This window comes from Phocoena phocoena, chromosome 3, assembly GCF_963924675.1.
Source record: "Phocoena phocoena chromosome 3, mPhoPho1.1, whole genome shotgun sequence".
In the NCBI taxonomy this organism is placed as follows: Eukaryota; Metazoa; Chordata; class Mammalia; order Artiodactyla; family Phocoenidae; genus Phocoena; species Phocoena phocoena.
This window is the reverse complement of record NC_089221.1, coordinates 101,906,175-101,922,965: the sequence shown is the minus strand read 5'-3', so window position 1 is coordinate 101,922,965 and position 16,791 is coordinate 101,906,175. Positions and strand designations below refer to the sequence as shown.

The 16,791-nt window shown below is 32.0% G+C and overlaps 1 protein-coding gene across 1 annotated transcript in view; it reads right to left on the bottom strand.

Moving 5' to 3' along the window:
- Window positions 1-1,131: 1,131 nt before the first annotated feature.
- The window catches only part of SNX2 (sorting nexin 2), a 53,385-nt gene continuing 37,725 nt past the window's right edge, over window positions 1,132-16,791 (bottom strand). Inside the window, exons 8-15 of the mRNA XM_065875612.1 lie at window positions 14,211-14,286; window positions 13,170-13,283; window positions 12,820-12,913; window positions 11,304-11,509; window positions 4,828-4,971; window positions 3,541-3,621; window positions 3,345-3,416; window positions 1,132-1,616 (exon numbers count right to left, since the gene is read on the bottom strand). Coding sequence (XP_065731684.1) covers window positions 1,566-1,616; window positions 3,345-3,416; window positions 3,541-3,621; window positions 4,828-4,971; window positions 11,304-11,509; window positions 12,820-12,913; window positions 13,170-13,283; window positions 14,211-14,286 — 838 coding nt within the window. The 3' untranslated portion in view covers window positions 1,132-1,565. The remainder of the gene's footprint in view (window positions 1,617-3,344; window positions 3,417-3,540; window positions 3,622-4,827; window positions 4,972-11,303; window positions 11,510-12,819; window positions 12,914-13,169; window positions 13,284-14,210; window positions 14,287-16,791) is intronic.

Below are 16,791 nucleotides of genomic sequence, written 5' to 3'. Positions count from 1 at the left end.
AGCTCATGTTCCCGGTAAGCCTATATTTTGCTCAGTATTAACAGGACAACAAGATAGGATCTGATACATATTAATAGGAACTACTCATTTCTTAAACATATCTAAGTTACCTCCAACAGAAGTAACAACAGAAGACTATACTATTTCTGCTTCAATTTCTCCTTCTTCCCAAGACAGCAAACATTATTTTGCATCACCCAGGATTCTTTTTTTCCTGTTCAATTCATCAAGTCTTTATTATTCCCTATTATGTATCAAGCATTCTTCTGGGTACCAGGATCATAAATATGAACAACACCTACAGTAGGCCTAAAATTTCAACTAAAATAAGTGGAAGCAAACATATCCTGAGGATACTCTGATATATTAATTGTATCCAGTGCACTGCTAGAAAGGACTCAGTTACACATACAACATCCTACTCTTCTGGAAGGGAGATACAGTTGTTAAGCCTGAGAAGAGGGGCATCTTTAAGAATACTTTTTAAAAAATGGAAATAACTCTGATCCCAGTTACAACTAAACTTTCATCAACATTAAGGGTTATATAATTGCCATCTAAACAGGATACAGAAATAGGTGAGATGGCTGCCAAAGACAAATTTCACTTTACTTCAAATTTCCTTTGCACTATCCTTGATTATTCATCAAATCACAGGGTATTTTAGCATGGCACTATTCTTTGTCAATGATGACCACAGATGATCTACTTTTAGTTTAAAACGAAAAACAAAGGAAAGGCAAGGAATAAATTAAATATATGCAAAGTCTTGGACTTTGAAGATAATAGAAAATGAGCAAAATCCACAGGACCTGTAACAGAAACATCTACTTTTTCCTAATTCTTAAGTTGGGCACTTATAATAGGAATGGATAAAAACAAACACACACAATTATTTACTCCCTTACTCAAGACAAGAGCACTCCCCAAAGTTGAACCAAGAGATAAAAAAACTTAATTAACCTTCACGGAGTCATTTAATAATGAAAGAGTTCAGTTTTTTGTGAATTAAAAAAATTAGTGATCATAGCATCACCTATATACATCTAAAAGAAAAAGTTTCTTCCTATTAAAATGCTTTTAAAAGATCCCTAATATGTTTACATACCCAAATAATCTGTTACTAATACTTCACAAGGAATATCATTTTATTACTGTAATCACAAAATCATCATTTCTGTACAGGAATGTATAAGTGAACATTAATCAATGCACTGATAATTCACTTCATAAAGAGGGCGAACACACTACAGAACATATTGTAAAGAAAAAAATATTGTAAAATTTTCTGGCCTTGCAGTGCACTTTTTAGTGCAAGTATTTAAGACACAATAGTGTTCAATTCAGCAAAGTATTGCAGAACGTCATGCCACAGTCCACTTAATTCAAAGAGGGTCAGGACATGCAGCTTGTAATAAAATGTCAGAATATATATTTATAAAAAACCACATGTAATTCATAAAATATAGAGTGGTTTATTTAGATGGTTTTAGATGATTTCACTATGGAATTCTGCATAACTGGAACAAGCATCCAAGATCTTCTTAACAGGAATAACCTTCTTGCTAGGCAATGGCTTTGGCCTCAGGTAGAAATGCCTCCCAGTATTTTATCAGCTGTGGATGATAATAAAAAATAAAAGACATTCTCATAATCTTTTTGTCGTTTATATAATATATCCTGTGAAGCATTTAAAAAAAAATCTATACAAATAGCTAACAATGATTAACATTTACTAAAGTCTGGTTCTTAAAGGGATCATCTAAATTCCCTTATTATTAAGTCTGTCAATATAATTCATATATAAATTATTTTAAAATATTAATTACTCCTGGGTAATTTTAGTTTTTGATGTAAGAAAAAAAATTTTTTAATACCGAAAAACTTAAGATTTCTTTATGAATTGTATATATAGAAACAGTTTGTTAGTATAAGTTAAATAAGATTACCTTAAATAATAAAACTGCAATGAGCTTTTCCAATATAAAGTGATAACATCTCCTAATTCAGAGGATATTCACATTTTATGTTACTGCTAGCCAAAAACAATGAGAAAAGGAGGAAGAAAAGAAAATATCCAAGCAAATATAAAAGAGACTGGAAGGAATTAGCTGCCAGTCTTTCCTGGATAGTCCAGAGTCCAGAGAACAGAATAGAACAGAATAGACTGACATATAAACTAACTAAGTTTAAGTTTAAAACAATTCCTTTAAAAACAAGCTTATATAACCTATTTTTTTTTTACAGATAGTTGCTTTATTTATTCATTTAAAAAATTTTTTTAAAATTTATTTTTGGATGAGTTGGGTCTTTGCTCTGTGTGTGGGCCGTCTCCAGTTGCAGCGAGTGGGGCCACTCTGTTGCGGTGCGTGGGCCTCTCATTGCCGTGGTTTCTCTTGTTGCGGAGCACGGGCCCTAGGTGCACAGGGTTCAGCAGCTGTGGCTCGTGGGCCCCAAACTGCAGGTTCAGCAGCTGTGCTGCACAGGCCCAGTTGCTCCCGCAGCATGTGGGATCTTCCCGGACCAGGGCTTGAACCCATGCCCCCTGCACTGGCAGGCGGATTCTTAACCACTGCATCACCAGGGAAGCCCCTGATTTCTTTTTATATTTAAAGAATCTGACTTTATGAACTAAGTATTTAAAATAAAAAACAAATATAATTTGAAGATATAATATTATCACCTAATTTAAAAATTTAATCTATTGATATTATATAGTTTAAAAAGAATTGGAGGAAGATATCCTTCTATTCAAGATAATAAATAATTTGATCTATTACTCAAATTTATATTAAAATACACAGGAACAAACCTCTGATATTATCTTGTTACAGACTTTTCTTTAATATAACATTAAAATCCATGGTTTTCTCTATTTAAGGAGACAAATGCCACTTGTGGTACACAATCAACACCAAACCCACACAAACTAAAGGAAAAATCAAGACAACATTTTTTTAAAAACCTTTAAAATTTAGTTTTTAGTTTAAGCTCTAGCTGGTATGGAAGAGAAGAACTTACTACAAGAATGTACTCAAACAGCTATGATCAATAGGGAAGTAAAACTGGGAAGACTGAGAAAAAGGGAAAAGTGGTCCAGAGTGTTTCTCATATTCTAAAACTGGGTAAAGTATATCTTTCCTAGAAGTTAGCAGTAGGGGTAAAAAGGACCCAAGAATTTCCAATTACTTTTACTACCATTCTTCCTTTGCTGTCTTTGGTTTTCTCTACTCCATTTATTACTTCTCAAGTAAAGCTCATTTCATTGATTATCATCTTTAAAATAAAAAAGCATTATCAACAACAAATTCTAGAAGTTTTTAAGTTATAAAAAATTACCTTACCTGTTGTTGTGTTTGTACTAATGATTCTAAGTACTTGATAATAACAGTTTTAAAATCTTTCACTCGTTGTTTCTGTTAAAGTACAATACATGGGGAAAAAAAGGTCCATTAGTACAAAACCAAACTTGATTTTACCATGATATTGTGGCAAAATGTGACCAAGTTGTTAAGAAAAGTGTGAAATTATTATACTTGCCTCAAATCTTCCCACTTCTTTTCGAATTGTTTTAGAGATCTGTTCAAAATCTCTTTCTCCTTGTTGCACTTTTGCCTCCCACTGACAAAAACAAAAAAAAAGGTACAAATTTTTTAACCTTGTCTGGGAAAAATTTATAGAACTAGCTGTCATGACCACTCATTTGATTTATAATGCAGTGCCTAAAAATCCTGAAAGCTCAATACTGGCAAAGTCCAGTTTGGCATCATTCAAACTTGTATGTAACTTTCCAGTAGTGGAAATGCACATCAGCTTAATTTCCATTAATATTTTACTGTCAGACTTACGATTAGGATATTCTAGTGCTTAATGAACTACAGTCTCCACACCTTAATATAGATGAAAAGATTTTGAGTATAAAATTCACCATCAAATAATTTAGCAGTGCTAGAGTGTAATTTTCTCATTTCTTTATATACCTTTAAATTATTTCAAAATATATCAATAATACTGGCTAATTTCAAGAATACATGTTCATCACAATTTATATGCCCATGGAAATAATTAATTAGAAAAATTATATGACAAACATTTAAAAAACATTTTTGTAATGGTGAAATATACAGATTAAAAAAAAATTGTGCAATTATGGTCTACTGAACACCTATCGGTAAACATTAAATTCACTACAGAAACAATGAACGTTGTGATTAGTGACCAATGGAACAGCTAAAATAAAATAAATGAAGACTTAAGCAATGAAATGATATTTTCCCACTATGTAACCAAAACACTGGTACATACTCTTCAAAGAGCAGGTACATTTACTTTAAGTAATATAAAGGTTGTCCTACCTCTTCAATTTCCTTATTGAAGCATGGCAAAAAAAGTGTATAAATTATAATAAACTTATACAAATTTACTAAAATACCATATATAATACATATATATGGGGGATAATGTCGCCTGGACAGCTACATGTGGGACAAGTCTATCTCTAAAACCAATTTTAGACACAAAATAAGTAATTATCTGAAATCAAATTAACCATCTCAAAAGAAATGTGTGATCATTAATTCAAAGTTAATTTAAATCTTTTCCTTGTATGTTTCTTTATCCATTCCATAATTATGTGAAAGTAACAAAGGGATCTGGAGATTTTAATGATGATCAAAATGTTAAAGTAATTATAAAACAGTTCATAAGTTATGAAAAATAGCTAAGTGTTGAATGGTTCAGAAAAAAATTTATGAAAAATTATGCATATATGAATGAGTCATGGAAACTTTGGGTAAAGAGATAAATAAAGCATTTTGTATTAATCACCTCTCTTATTTCATTTTTAGCTTGCTGTATTTTATCTGGTTTGTTAGCAACCATCATTTTTGCTTCAGTTTCACGTTTTTTGAGCAAAGTAACTTGAGCGTCTTCCCATTTCTGCCAGCACTTCATTCGATGGTCAAATACACCCTATAAGTGAATGACATAATATTACTACTGGGAATTAACACTGAAATACTTTCAAAATACTAGAAGTGCTATAGTACTAAAAACAATAAAACCAAGTACTTACATACTACTCTAATATAATGAGATATTGAAAATAAACACACCAATATCAAAGAAAATAGAGGTCCATATTCATTTGCTTAAAAACAAAAACCTGGTAATTGGATGAAATATAAGAGCTCAGAATAAAAAACCAAAAAACAAAACTACATATAAAATCCATTTCACTAGCCTTTAGGGTTTTTTTCTTTTTCTTAGTTCCCATACCAGGGGGATCAAACCCATGCCCCCTGCACTGAGAGTGCAGAGTCTTAACCAATGGACCACCAGGGAAGTCCCATCTTTAGGGTTTAAAATGTGGCTTATAATAAGATTTCTAACAGAGTTTTATGCTTTGAAGAAAGATTTAATAGGAAAATGCTGGTGTCATATTTACAACTGAAAGTTTTCCTACTAAAATATCAAAAGCAGATTTAAGTGTTGGAAATATGCCAAAAAATTAAAAATAGGAAATGTGAAAAGCCATAAGATAACAGAAAGTAAAGTAAAGATGTGGTGGAAGAGATTACCAACAGCAAATAAATGAAAAGGCAAAACAATGTAAAGAGATAACAAAATGCCGGGGGAGGAGGGAGAGATAGTCCTATACAAGGTAAAAAACGCAAATGGATATATGTATCTAGTATGCAGAATTAAATGAATAGACAAAAAGACCATAACAGAACAATTCACCCAACTCCATGACTTCTTTCAAGGGGTTTGGTAGAGCAAAAGCAAGTGAATGGAGGAAAGAAATGAAATATGAATGTAAGACAGTAATTAGAAATTTCATTAAAAAAAACTGATGGACAGACTGGAATACAACAATAATCCCTTTTCTAGCTTGATGTTGGGGATATATTCACTTTTTTTAGTATTTATTAATTGAACAAATGAAGCAAGCATTAATAACATGGGTGAAACAGAGTTATTTTCATTTATTCCAAATAGAGAGCTTTTGGATCAAGAAACAGTAAATTAATACATGCTGTTATAGGAACCTGATGAAGAAGAAAGCACGTAGATAGTGTATTTTCAAGACGTAGGCTTTGGAACAAATCAAATTTGGATTCAAATACTAGTTTTGTCACTGTATGATCTTGGGGAAATTCATTTAATTTCTAAAACCCACAGTTCTTCCAAATATACAAGAGTGAAATGAGATCTAGATTTATGGACTAGGAATAAAATTAAAAGTATATAGCACGCGTGGTGACTTAACCTAGTGGATGTTTAATAATTAGTAAGTACTATTATGGATTACTTCTAGATAACATACACATATAAACGTAGTTGATTAACTCTTAGATTTCTACCAGAAGTGCAAATAATAATAACTTAATAGAAAAAAAACATAATTGGACTGTATTTTACAGCATACAGCATATTTTGAAAATGTGGGCAAGAATATTAAAAACTCCAAATCCAGAGTTCTTAAAGACCGTACACATTTTAATTAGCCAGGACGAGACATCCCAGGCAAACTGGTAAGTTAAACGCACTCTATAGGCATTTAAATGCATTTTACTAGATTTGTCATCTCATATAATTTCTCTTCTCTCAGTAGTCTTACTGTTCTCTGTTTGCTTTTTTTATGTTTAAAAGACTACATTCTCCTTAAAACATTTCTCATTATGAATTGATTTTGCTTCAGCCAAATTAATTTGGGCCAAAATCACAAAAGTAATACATCTAACACAAATACATTCAAAAAGTCACTATCACTTACAACAAATAAACAATCCCTGTGCCTCACCCCCTACACATACACAAATTTTAAAAGTAATTTAAGACTCTAGGCCTAGTTTTCCTTTAAAGGAACATGGCCATATCAGCTCTTCATTTATAAATTCCTCTGTTCAATAACAATTTGATTATTTAGAATATGTACCAATACAGTGCAACAGCGAACCAAAATGCCCTTTAATTTCAATATTTGCTTAAGTTCTTAGTATATATCAACTGGCCTTTTCAGTGATACACCAACTTAAACTAATTTGGTCTCTGCCCGGTTTATTATCTCATAATATTCCAAAAATCACATGTTCACTGTGGTACAGACATAGGAGCTATGGTAAAGGCAAAGCTACTAAAGTCAGGTTATTTTAGATAAAAAAATTAATCTTAACTCCATAAGAATTAACTTTTTCTTCATTTGGTTTCCTACCCTTGTAACACCAGAATATAAAAGAAAAAAAGAATCAGAACCATACCTGATCTTCTAAAAATGCTATCTTTTTTTTCTTTCCCATTGGGGTATAGCTGTTTTACAATGTTGTGCTAGTTTCTACTGTACAGCGAAGTGGAGTTCCCTGAGCTATACAGCAGGTTCTCATTATTTATCTATTTTATACATATTAGTGTATATATGTCAATCCCCAAATATCAAATCATAACTTAATGTATGCCTCTGCATGTCAAGATACTAATCCACTCTGGTACAACCAGCTTCTTCTACAAGAGGGATACATTTACACTGATGATTCACTTTAGACATCCCCCACCCCCTGCCAATTTATGGTACGCAATTGTATGCAAGCTCATCTAGGTTAGACAAAGTTGCAGTTGTGGAGTTTTCCTGGCCAATCAGGAAATTTGAGGCTGCAATTTTAATTTAATTAATACCATATTCTAATTCAGTGAATCTGAAAGTATGCTGCCTAGATTCCTGGAGTCCTGAAAGGATGCTGATTACTTACAGCCAAACGATGAAGATGTTAAACTCCTTGGGGAATCCATCTACGGGTTTTTTAAAAAATTATTTTATGTATTTTATAGATCTGCATTCTCTGTAAGAATTCCTTATGAAGATTCTAGTGCTAAAAACATTCAAAGCTATTACCCTCAATCCCTGACCCTACTCTAGTGGCTCACAGAAGGCCAATACATGAAAATGCATCTAACGAGTTTACCACTTAATACCCGTGAGCTAACTAACTGTATTATCCAAAATATAGAGTCCCAGATGTCAGAGCCTATACAAAAGAGGGAAACAGGAGTTCCCTGGCTACAAGGCCAGGCCTGGGCAGTATTCTGAGTGGATGAACTTCATCACTTTCTTTAAGGCCCCAGTTTCTCATGTTCTCAGTACCCCTACTTTGGCCCTAAATTCTAATTCCCAAAGTACTCCTAGTTTCAAAATTACCATCATTTTAAAAAGTACTCTTAATACGGATAAAAGAAAGAGCTAAGTATTAAATAGTATTAAACAGGTATTAGAAATCAGTAAGACAAAAAATAAAACTGGGCATAAACATAAACAATTCGTAGATGTGCAAATGGCTTATCATTTGTAAACATGCTTAATTTCACAATAACTAAAGAAATTAAAACTTACACACACACAAAAAAAACCACACTGGGTGGGAGAAGAAGCAACACATATATTGGTGTGAGAGTATAAAGAGATATAACCTCTTCAGACAGTAATATGGCAATGTTTATTGAAATTTAAACTTCATATATCCTTTGGCCAAGTAATTCTACTTCTAGGAATTTTATGCCCAAAGAATTATTATCAAAATACTTAATATTTAATATTGGACTCATCAAATAATTCAAGGTCCATCTATATACTAAATGATGGAATATGATACAACCATTTAAAAGAATGCAACACATATTTACATAAGTTGATAAAGAGACCTTTTTAAAATAGAGTGGGTAAAAAAAAGCAGGCAAAGAATCATGATATAATATGTGCCTTTTTGAAGAAGGAAGGAAGAGATGAAGGGAGGGAGAAGGGGGCTGAGAAAAAGAAACAGAAAGAAAGAAGGAAAGAAAAACAAAGAGAAAATTAGCTTCATAAATGTGCACAGCTAATTCTGTAAAGACATCTAACAGAATTTCACCAAGGGAAGAGAAACTAGAGGTTTTAGTAAAAAGAAATTTTCCCTTTTAGGGCTGTTAGAATTATTCTGTGCATGAATTACTCTTTCAAATACAAATGAATTAGTTTAAAATAAAAAACAAACAAAAAATAAAGACCACAAAAAATGCCTTGTCATCTTACTCCATAATTTCTCAACTCCTTTATGAAGTTGACCTGGGCTAGGTTTCAGTAGAAAATCAATCTGAAAGAGCTTAATTCATCTTAAGGTATAACTTGACCATAGCTCTTTAACTCTTCTTTTAGTCAATGAATCACTAATTCAGTATTTCCCAAAGTGTGTTGCATATATGTAAAAATATATTAAGTGGAAAAGAATTCCTGTTCATATGAATTTGGAAGCCTCTGGATTAAATAAAGTTAAATGTCTTTTTTTACTGCTAGACAGTCCTGAGCTTTTTAAATGCACTCTGAATCTGCAAGACAGGGATACTGCATACATTATCTCCAAAACTCAGCTGACTGTGGCACATCTTTCGGTGTCAAGTGTTATGTAGAAAACATTCCGGGAAACACTGATATAACTGTAATTTCATGGAATGTAAAAAAAAACAGTAAGAAGGCAGAGGCAGTATGAGAAAAGCTGTTTTTGAGGGATGAGCATCCAACACACAGGGAGGCCAACCCTGTCAGGGAGTCTTGTCCCAGGTTAGCTCTTCTCAGCAGGTACTACTTCTCACAGAGAGTGCCTAGTGTCCCTTTCTGAACCCACAGGTTTTTTGCAGGTGTTATACTTTTTAATAATAGCTCTCATGCTAGTGGGAGCTCTGGAATGAGGTGAGAGCAGGTGAGAAACAGGAACCATTATCTGTAAACTGAATTTCTGTATATCACAAGTTGCCTATATAAAATGAACTGATAACTATCTATATTAATATATTTAAATAGGTGAAAAGAAAAATTAACCACCAGGAATATAAAGAGTAACATCTAACAACATAAATGTCCATCAACAGAGGAATAGATAAAGATGTGGAATATTACTCAGCCATAAAATAATGCTATTTGCAGCAACATGGATGGACCTAGAGATCGTCATTCTGAGTGAAGTAAGCCAGACACAGAAAGACAAATATCATATGATATTGCTTATACGTGGAATCTAAAAACAAAGGGTACAAATGAACTTATTTACAAAACAGCAGTAGAGTCATGGATGTAGCAAACAAACTTACGGTTACCAGGGGATAAGGGAGTGGAGGGATAATCTGGGAGACTGGGACTGACATATACACACTACTATATATAAAATAGATAAGTAGTAAGACCTGCTGTATAGTACAGGGAACTCTACTCAATACTCTGTAATGGCCTATATGGGAAAAGAGTCTAAAAAAGAAAAGAGTGGATATAAGTATATGTATAACGGATTCACTTTGCTGTTCACCTGAAACTAACACAACACTGTATATCAACTACACTCCAATAAAAACTGAAAGAGTAACACCTAAGAATAAATACAAACAAAATTGGTAATGTAGACAAACCTAAACCTAAGAAAGTACCACTCTGAAATGCTAAGAACCCTCTAGTAATAACTGTCATCATTAGCCTGAGAACAGAATCGTCTATAATATGCAACGCATCAATGTTCTGATTATAAATACTAACTTAACTTTCTAGATGTTTGAATCCAATGTAAACTTCCAGTTCCCCCCGACTCCATGAGAACTAATGTTCCTAACAGTAATTCAAAGACACCGTAAGATCTTAAAAAGTATATTCCAAAACATGTAACACAAGTCAGTTCAGTTTCATTATCTGAATATTGGAGTTATCTATAAAATACTAATTTTCATTAGTTAATGGGATTACTTTCTTAACTCTTCAGAAACTTAAGACTGTTCATCCTTAAACATTACCACTAGGTAACACAATTTTTTATCTAATCTAGTCCCATCTTGTCTATAATTAGATGGTGACATATACACAGAATGTTTGCTTATAGTCCAAATTCATGCCAAAGCCACCGTTAAACATATTCATGCAATAATCAGTTTTGGTTTTTTCCTGCTTCTTATTATAACTTTACTAATGATAACAGATCCACTGGGTAGTTTCAGCTTATGCTAGAAGGAGTAAACAAATGCTATCAGTTGGCTGCAAACTTCTATATATAAGTAAGTGTGTAATGGTTTTATTTTATTTGGCATCCTTAGATCTCTTAAAAACATCAATTCTGTCTATTGTACTGTCTAAGTCATAGGGGAAGAGAATATTAAGCTATGAATAACCATCTTGAAGCCATTTTATATAGTATGTAATTTACACACTTAAATGCATGCCTAATAGGATACCATATTCTTGTTATAAGCAAAACACTGAAGTATGGAGAATTCAAGGAAGATTACAAAATAAGGCTTACTTTCACTGCAGCAATAAGACGAATGTAGTCACTAAGTAGTTCTGAAAACATATAAAAGTCAGCAAAAGCTTGTTCTTGATGTAACTGGTCTATCTTCTCCTCAACCTCTGCAAGCTGAGACAAAGCTCTAGACAGTGCAGTATGATCTTCAGAATTACCTAACATGGCAGCACTTTTAGCAAAGGCAGCTGTGTTGGCTGAAAGTTCTGAAATAAAAAAGTATGCACTTTTAGTGTTCACTAGTGAAATTTTTTAATATTGATTTTTTTAATGTCGTTCTAAATTTTATCTATTCACAAACTGCTCAAATATTTTAAAATAATTAACATGCAACAATCAGTCACTAAAATGCCTTGGGCAGATAAATGTTAACTGCTCAGAGCTCTACTGAAAATTTAAAAGAACCACTGCCTATATTCCCAGGGGATGAACTATGTTTAATAATATAATAATCTCCCTTCCCTTTCTCCCCTAAAGTCCTCACTGTTTCTCTGTCTAGTCCTAAAAAAGACAAAAAATATATTTTTCATATGGAAAGCACTGGGAACACTCACAATTGATTCATACTACATTATTTGGCCTTTAAACAATGTCTATAATTTTTGATAAGAATATTTAGCTCACAGGAGGAAAGCAAAGTAAAATTGTACATGCAATTCACATAAATCTTACTCTTTTCTTCTTTGTGTGCAACAACAATGCGTAGTGAAATATTAAGAATTTTTGAAAAGATTTTTCAATGTGATTATTTCAGATACATCAAATAAAGAAAAACAGATGTCAAGGACTAACTATTATATTGCTTGGATTGCTCTGTTGCTCTGCATTATGTAAAGTTCTCTTAAAGAACCATAAAATGTTCCCTAAGAGAAAGAATACAAAAAGCAAAAACTGTTATAAGTTACTTTCAATAATAAATGTACCAGTAGATTTTCTGTAATTATTTTTTGCAATGTATTGCTGGGAATGGCACATACTAAATTATTTATTGTTTTAGAAAGATGATTGTAAAAGCCATGTATTCTTCAAAAATAAAACCAAAAACCTCACCATGGAATCAAAAAATTACAACTAAAATTTTCTATGAATTTTTAACACCCCCTCCAGGTTTTTAAATATGGTATTTGAAGAAAATACTCCAGAGTTTTCTATGAAATATAGGTACAAAACTAACATTTTAAAGAAAAATTTCATCATTCATTATTGAATTTCATTCCTTAATTATATAAGAGTTACTAATAAGACATCTTCATTCATTCATTAAACATGTTTAACGAAGAGTTAATCAGTTTTAATCCAAAATTCAAAATATACCTTTTACAAGTTCAAGATTTTTCTCCTTCTAAACTAGAAATTACATAAAATGGAACAGAAAACATTAAATAACAAAGTTGAAACAGAAAACATCCTCTTTAAAATATTCATAACTTTAAAATGTTCATTTTTTAATAAAATTTAAATAAAATATCTGAATTAACTTACAGCGTTAAACATATAAATAACAAGACAAACAAACCTTTTCTATGACAGACCAAGGCTTCAACACTGGCATGAAGTTTCCTAAGTTGCTGATCCAGATTTTCAAATTGCTGCTGCTTTTCTTCGAACCACTAAGAAAAAAATGAAAAATGGAGCTAATTTAGCCAGAACAAACCACTGTAAATTAGGTTACCAATAAATAGCAAGCTACATTCCTTGTTTTAAAGCAACAAATTAACCATGTATAACCATGGTGGTCAACTGATGTGCTGAGAACTAAACTCAATAAGCAAATTAATATCCTATTTTCTACTTGTACAGCTTTAAAATGCAATTGTTGGGCTCATTAATTCATCTCATTATTCAAGTCAAAAAATCAGCTCTTACGGCATCCGATTCATTCATCTTGATTGTCATTTTGTTGACAGCGTCGGCAGCCTTGTTCACCATCCTCAATATTCCTGCTCCACTCAGAGCCTGTGTATTAACTGCTCTAGGCAGCTGGAATTGAATGACAAATAAGGGCAAACAAACCGGTTAAAAGCCTGGAGGTTTAACTGGCCACAGAAGGGACTGCCCCCACACACAGCCCCGAAAAAGAAAAAAAAGAAAAAAAGGAGGTTGTATTTTCTTCACTCTCATATATTTCAATAGTGAGATGTAATTTCTCAAATACACTACTTCTCAAAGGAAAACTTAAAAAATAGACTTTCCATTTGTTTTTCTTCTGCACGTTTACATTTAGATGGAACAACACTCTGTTTGTCAAAATATATTAAGAAATTGCCAAGCACTTTAACACTGGCCACCTGTTTGCTAGCAGAAATAAACTGTTTATAAGAAAAAAAGAAAGTCTTGAGAAAAGTCTCCTTATGTTTAGTTAGAACTGTGTGATTTTGAATTTTTTAACAATTCTGGGGTTCAAGTAAATTTAAAAACAAATCTCAAGCGGTAACAATTAGAGGATAAAATGTGCCAAATATAAAGAGCAGCATGGTTATAATTATAGCTCTTTCAAATCATAAATTTGCACTTCAAAACCTTAATAAGACGATTAGAATGTAGACACACAAACACACATTATTCAACTATCTCTAAAATGAGGTCTGAATAAACTTATTTCAACACAATGCCTAAGCAACAACTTAGGGAATTCAGAATTAGACTATTTATAAGCCATTCTTTTAAATCTGGTTTTAATTTTTCAAGAAAGGGAATGATCATCCTACAATTATCGACGCAAAGAAGATATTTTGTTAGTAATTTAAAGTAATTAAAGCTAATTAAAGCATTAAGCAAAAAAAAAATCTTTGCTTTATTCCATCTATTCATTAACTGTTTACTGAACACCTATTCTTATACAAATTATTACACTGATAATCATAAATGAGAACATTTACATATAAAAATTTAAAGTAGAAATAATACCTCTGAACTTTCCAAGAACTGCCTTAAATCAGGATCCTGTAGTAAAGTCGGATGCTTTACTGTTCTTTGAAGATACCTAGATTTAAGAATAAAATGCTCCTTTATTTATCAGTACCATCTTATTTTAAATCTTATTTCAACAAAATAAAAATTAAAAAAAAAAAAGATGTCCTCTGTTTGCCTCCTGTCATATCAGTTTGCCTTCACTCTAATTATGTAGAATCTTATAGCAATTTAATGATTAAAAAGCTTTTCGTTCATCTTTTGAAAATTCATAATTATGTAAAAAGAGACATGGTGGGGGTGGGGGTAGGAATGGGGAGAGGTTAAATAACTTACCAAACTTTTCACTGCGAAGTATTAGAGTTATAAAAGGGTATATAGGTAAATTTATCAAATAATGCTATCTTTCGGTGGGTCATTATATTTCCAGTTATTACTATACATATTCTAGTAATATATATATTACTATATAGTCCAGTTAAACTTTTTTTTTTTAATTGTCATCATTACCAAAATGGAGAACAGCCTACCAATTTCTTTTTCCTTGGCAGCAGATTTTAATTATCAAGTAAGTTTTGGTCCTTATTTGACAAGGACTAAATTTTCTTCAATATTGTTATTTTTAAGGTTCTGCTATTTTTGATAAATGTCTTCCTTATATGACACCACATAAAATAAAAAGTAAAGAGAAACATCATTATTAAATCACTATTAGCCTAACTTTAGTAATTTTGCTTTACTAGAAAAGGTATAGCCCTGACATTCATAATAAATTACCAATCTTTCTTAAAAAAATGGTTCACTATTTGATGATCATTGATTACTTAACTAATCCCATTTTTTAAAAATTGCTCTTTCCCCAGATTAGTAACATGCAATAATATTTCAATTATAATATTTTGCCTAACAGTTAATATACCTTTATTTCTGCAGCATAAATGTAGTCAGTGATGACTTCTATCTCTTTATAAGATTATAAAGAATGCCTAAAATAGTTTCTAAAAACAGTGATAATCTTTTCTAAAGTCAAACACTATATATAATGGTTAAAGTGACTAATCGCTGCTTAAATGTTAACTTCTGTTTTTGTATATTTAAATAAAATACACACCATATTAAACTTCACTTTAAGTCAACAGCCCACACAAGAAGTCATTATAACAGAAACAGAGCATTTAATAGATATGTACAATGCAATCTACACTGTGGTTTTAAAAAGTATTTGAGGCTTACTTTATAAAGGTATAAAAGAGATGCAGCAGGAACACTAATCCTGTAAGTATAAGAAATGTTGGTATTTTCCCACTGGAATTTTACTTACAATTTTAACACTGAAGTTCTCCAGTGCTACTCTAGGTGAGTTATTTAGTTACTTAGACTGTGCACTGCTTAAAGCAGTCTGTGTAAGTTGTTCATCTGAGTGCACACAACAGCTGATAAATAGCAAGCACTCAGATGTTTGTAAAATGAACAAGCAGGAAGACAAAACATCTAGTACCCAAACCTTTAAGAAATATTCTAATATTTCTACCTAAATGGAAATACCTAATACTATTTATATTCTAAAATAGCTTTTTAAAGTGAGTTCTGCAGAATACTAGTCTCATACAATATTCCATGAAAACGACTGGTTCTACAATCAAGAAAGTTTGAAATATATTACATACATATTCCTTTCTTTAAGACCTATAATGAACAGCAGCATATTAAATGCTGTGAGAAGTACTGCAGGAAAAAAACCTGGTTTAACTTTGCTACACCCTACATTTATAAACCTCAACTAACAACAGATTTCCTTTTTTCACCCTACCGCATACTAGCAATCTGAGGAATCCATTTTGGAAAATGATATTCTAGAAAAAGAGATGGTAAAACTTTTCTTCTTAAGGGTTACATGAAAATAAAGAGCAATTAACCATTAAAAAAAGGTATTTGTAAATAGTCATCAATTCAGAATTAAGGTCAGAGAGGGTTGTAGATATATAAAGGAAGGATACAGAACAAAAAGGAAAAGAATGTGAGAAAAGTACATGAAAAGAGGTATGGAGAGAAGCAGAGACACTGAGGAAGACAGAAGTGGAAGATGCAATGGAACTGATGAAAAATAAGTATAAGATTCAACAAGAGGTAGTCAGTAGTTGTTCTTGAGAATTGTGCTAAGGAAAAGTTATTGGTACATTTAGAATCACTTAGGGCTTTCAAATTCCTACTTACTTACCAAAACAAAATAAAGCAGGTTATACAAAATGCTTGAGAGGAACAGAGTTAAAGATATTTCTCTCGCTTAAGACTCAGACATGTGTGCTAAGAATGAGAGAATAGACAGGTAGAAAGAGCCTGGGTCTTTGATGACATTCATTTGTTCATTCAACATTTATTGAGCATTTACTACACATCAGTTACCGTTCTGAGTACTCAGAATGTACCAGTGAACAAAGAGAACAGGATTCCTTCTCTAGTAGAGTTTTAATTTATTTATTTTTTAAGTGATTTATTTACTATTTATTTAATTTATTTTTGGCTGCATCGGGTCTTAGTTGCGGCACGCAGGTTCTTTGTTGAGGCATGCAGGATCCTT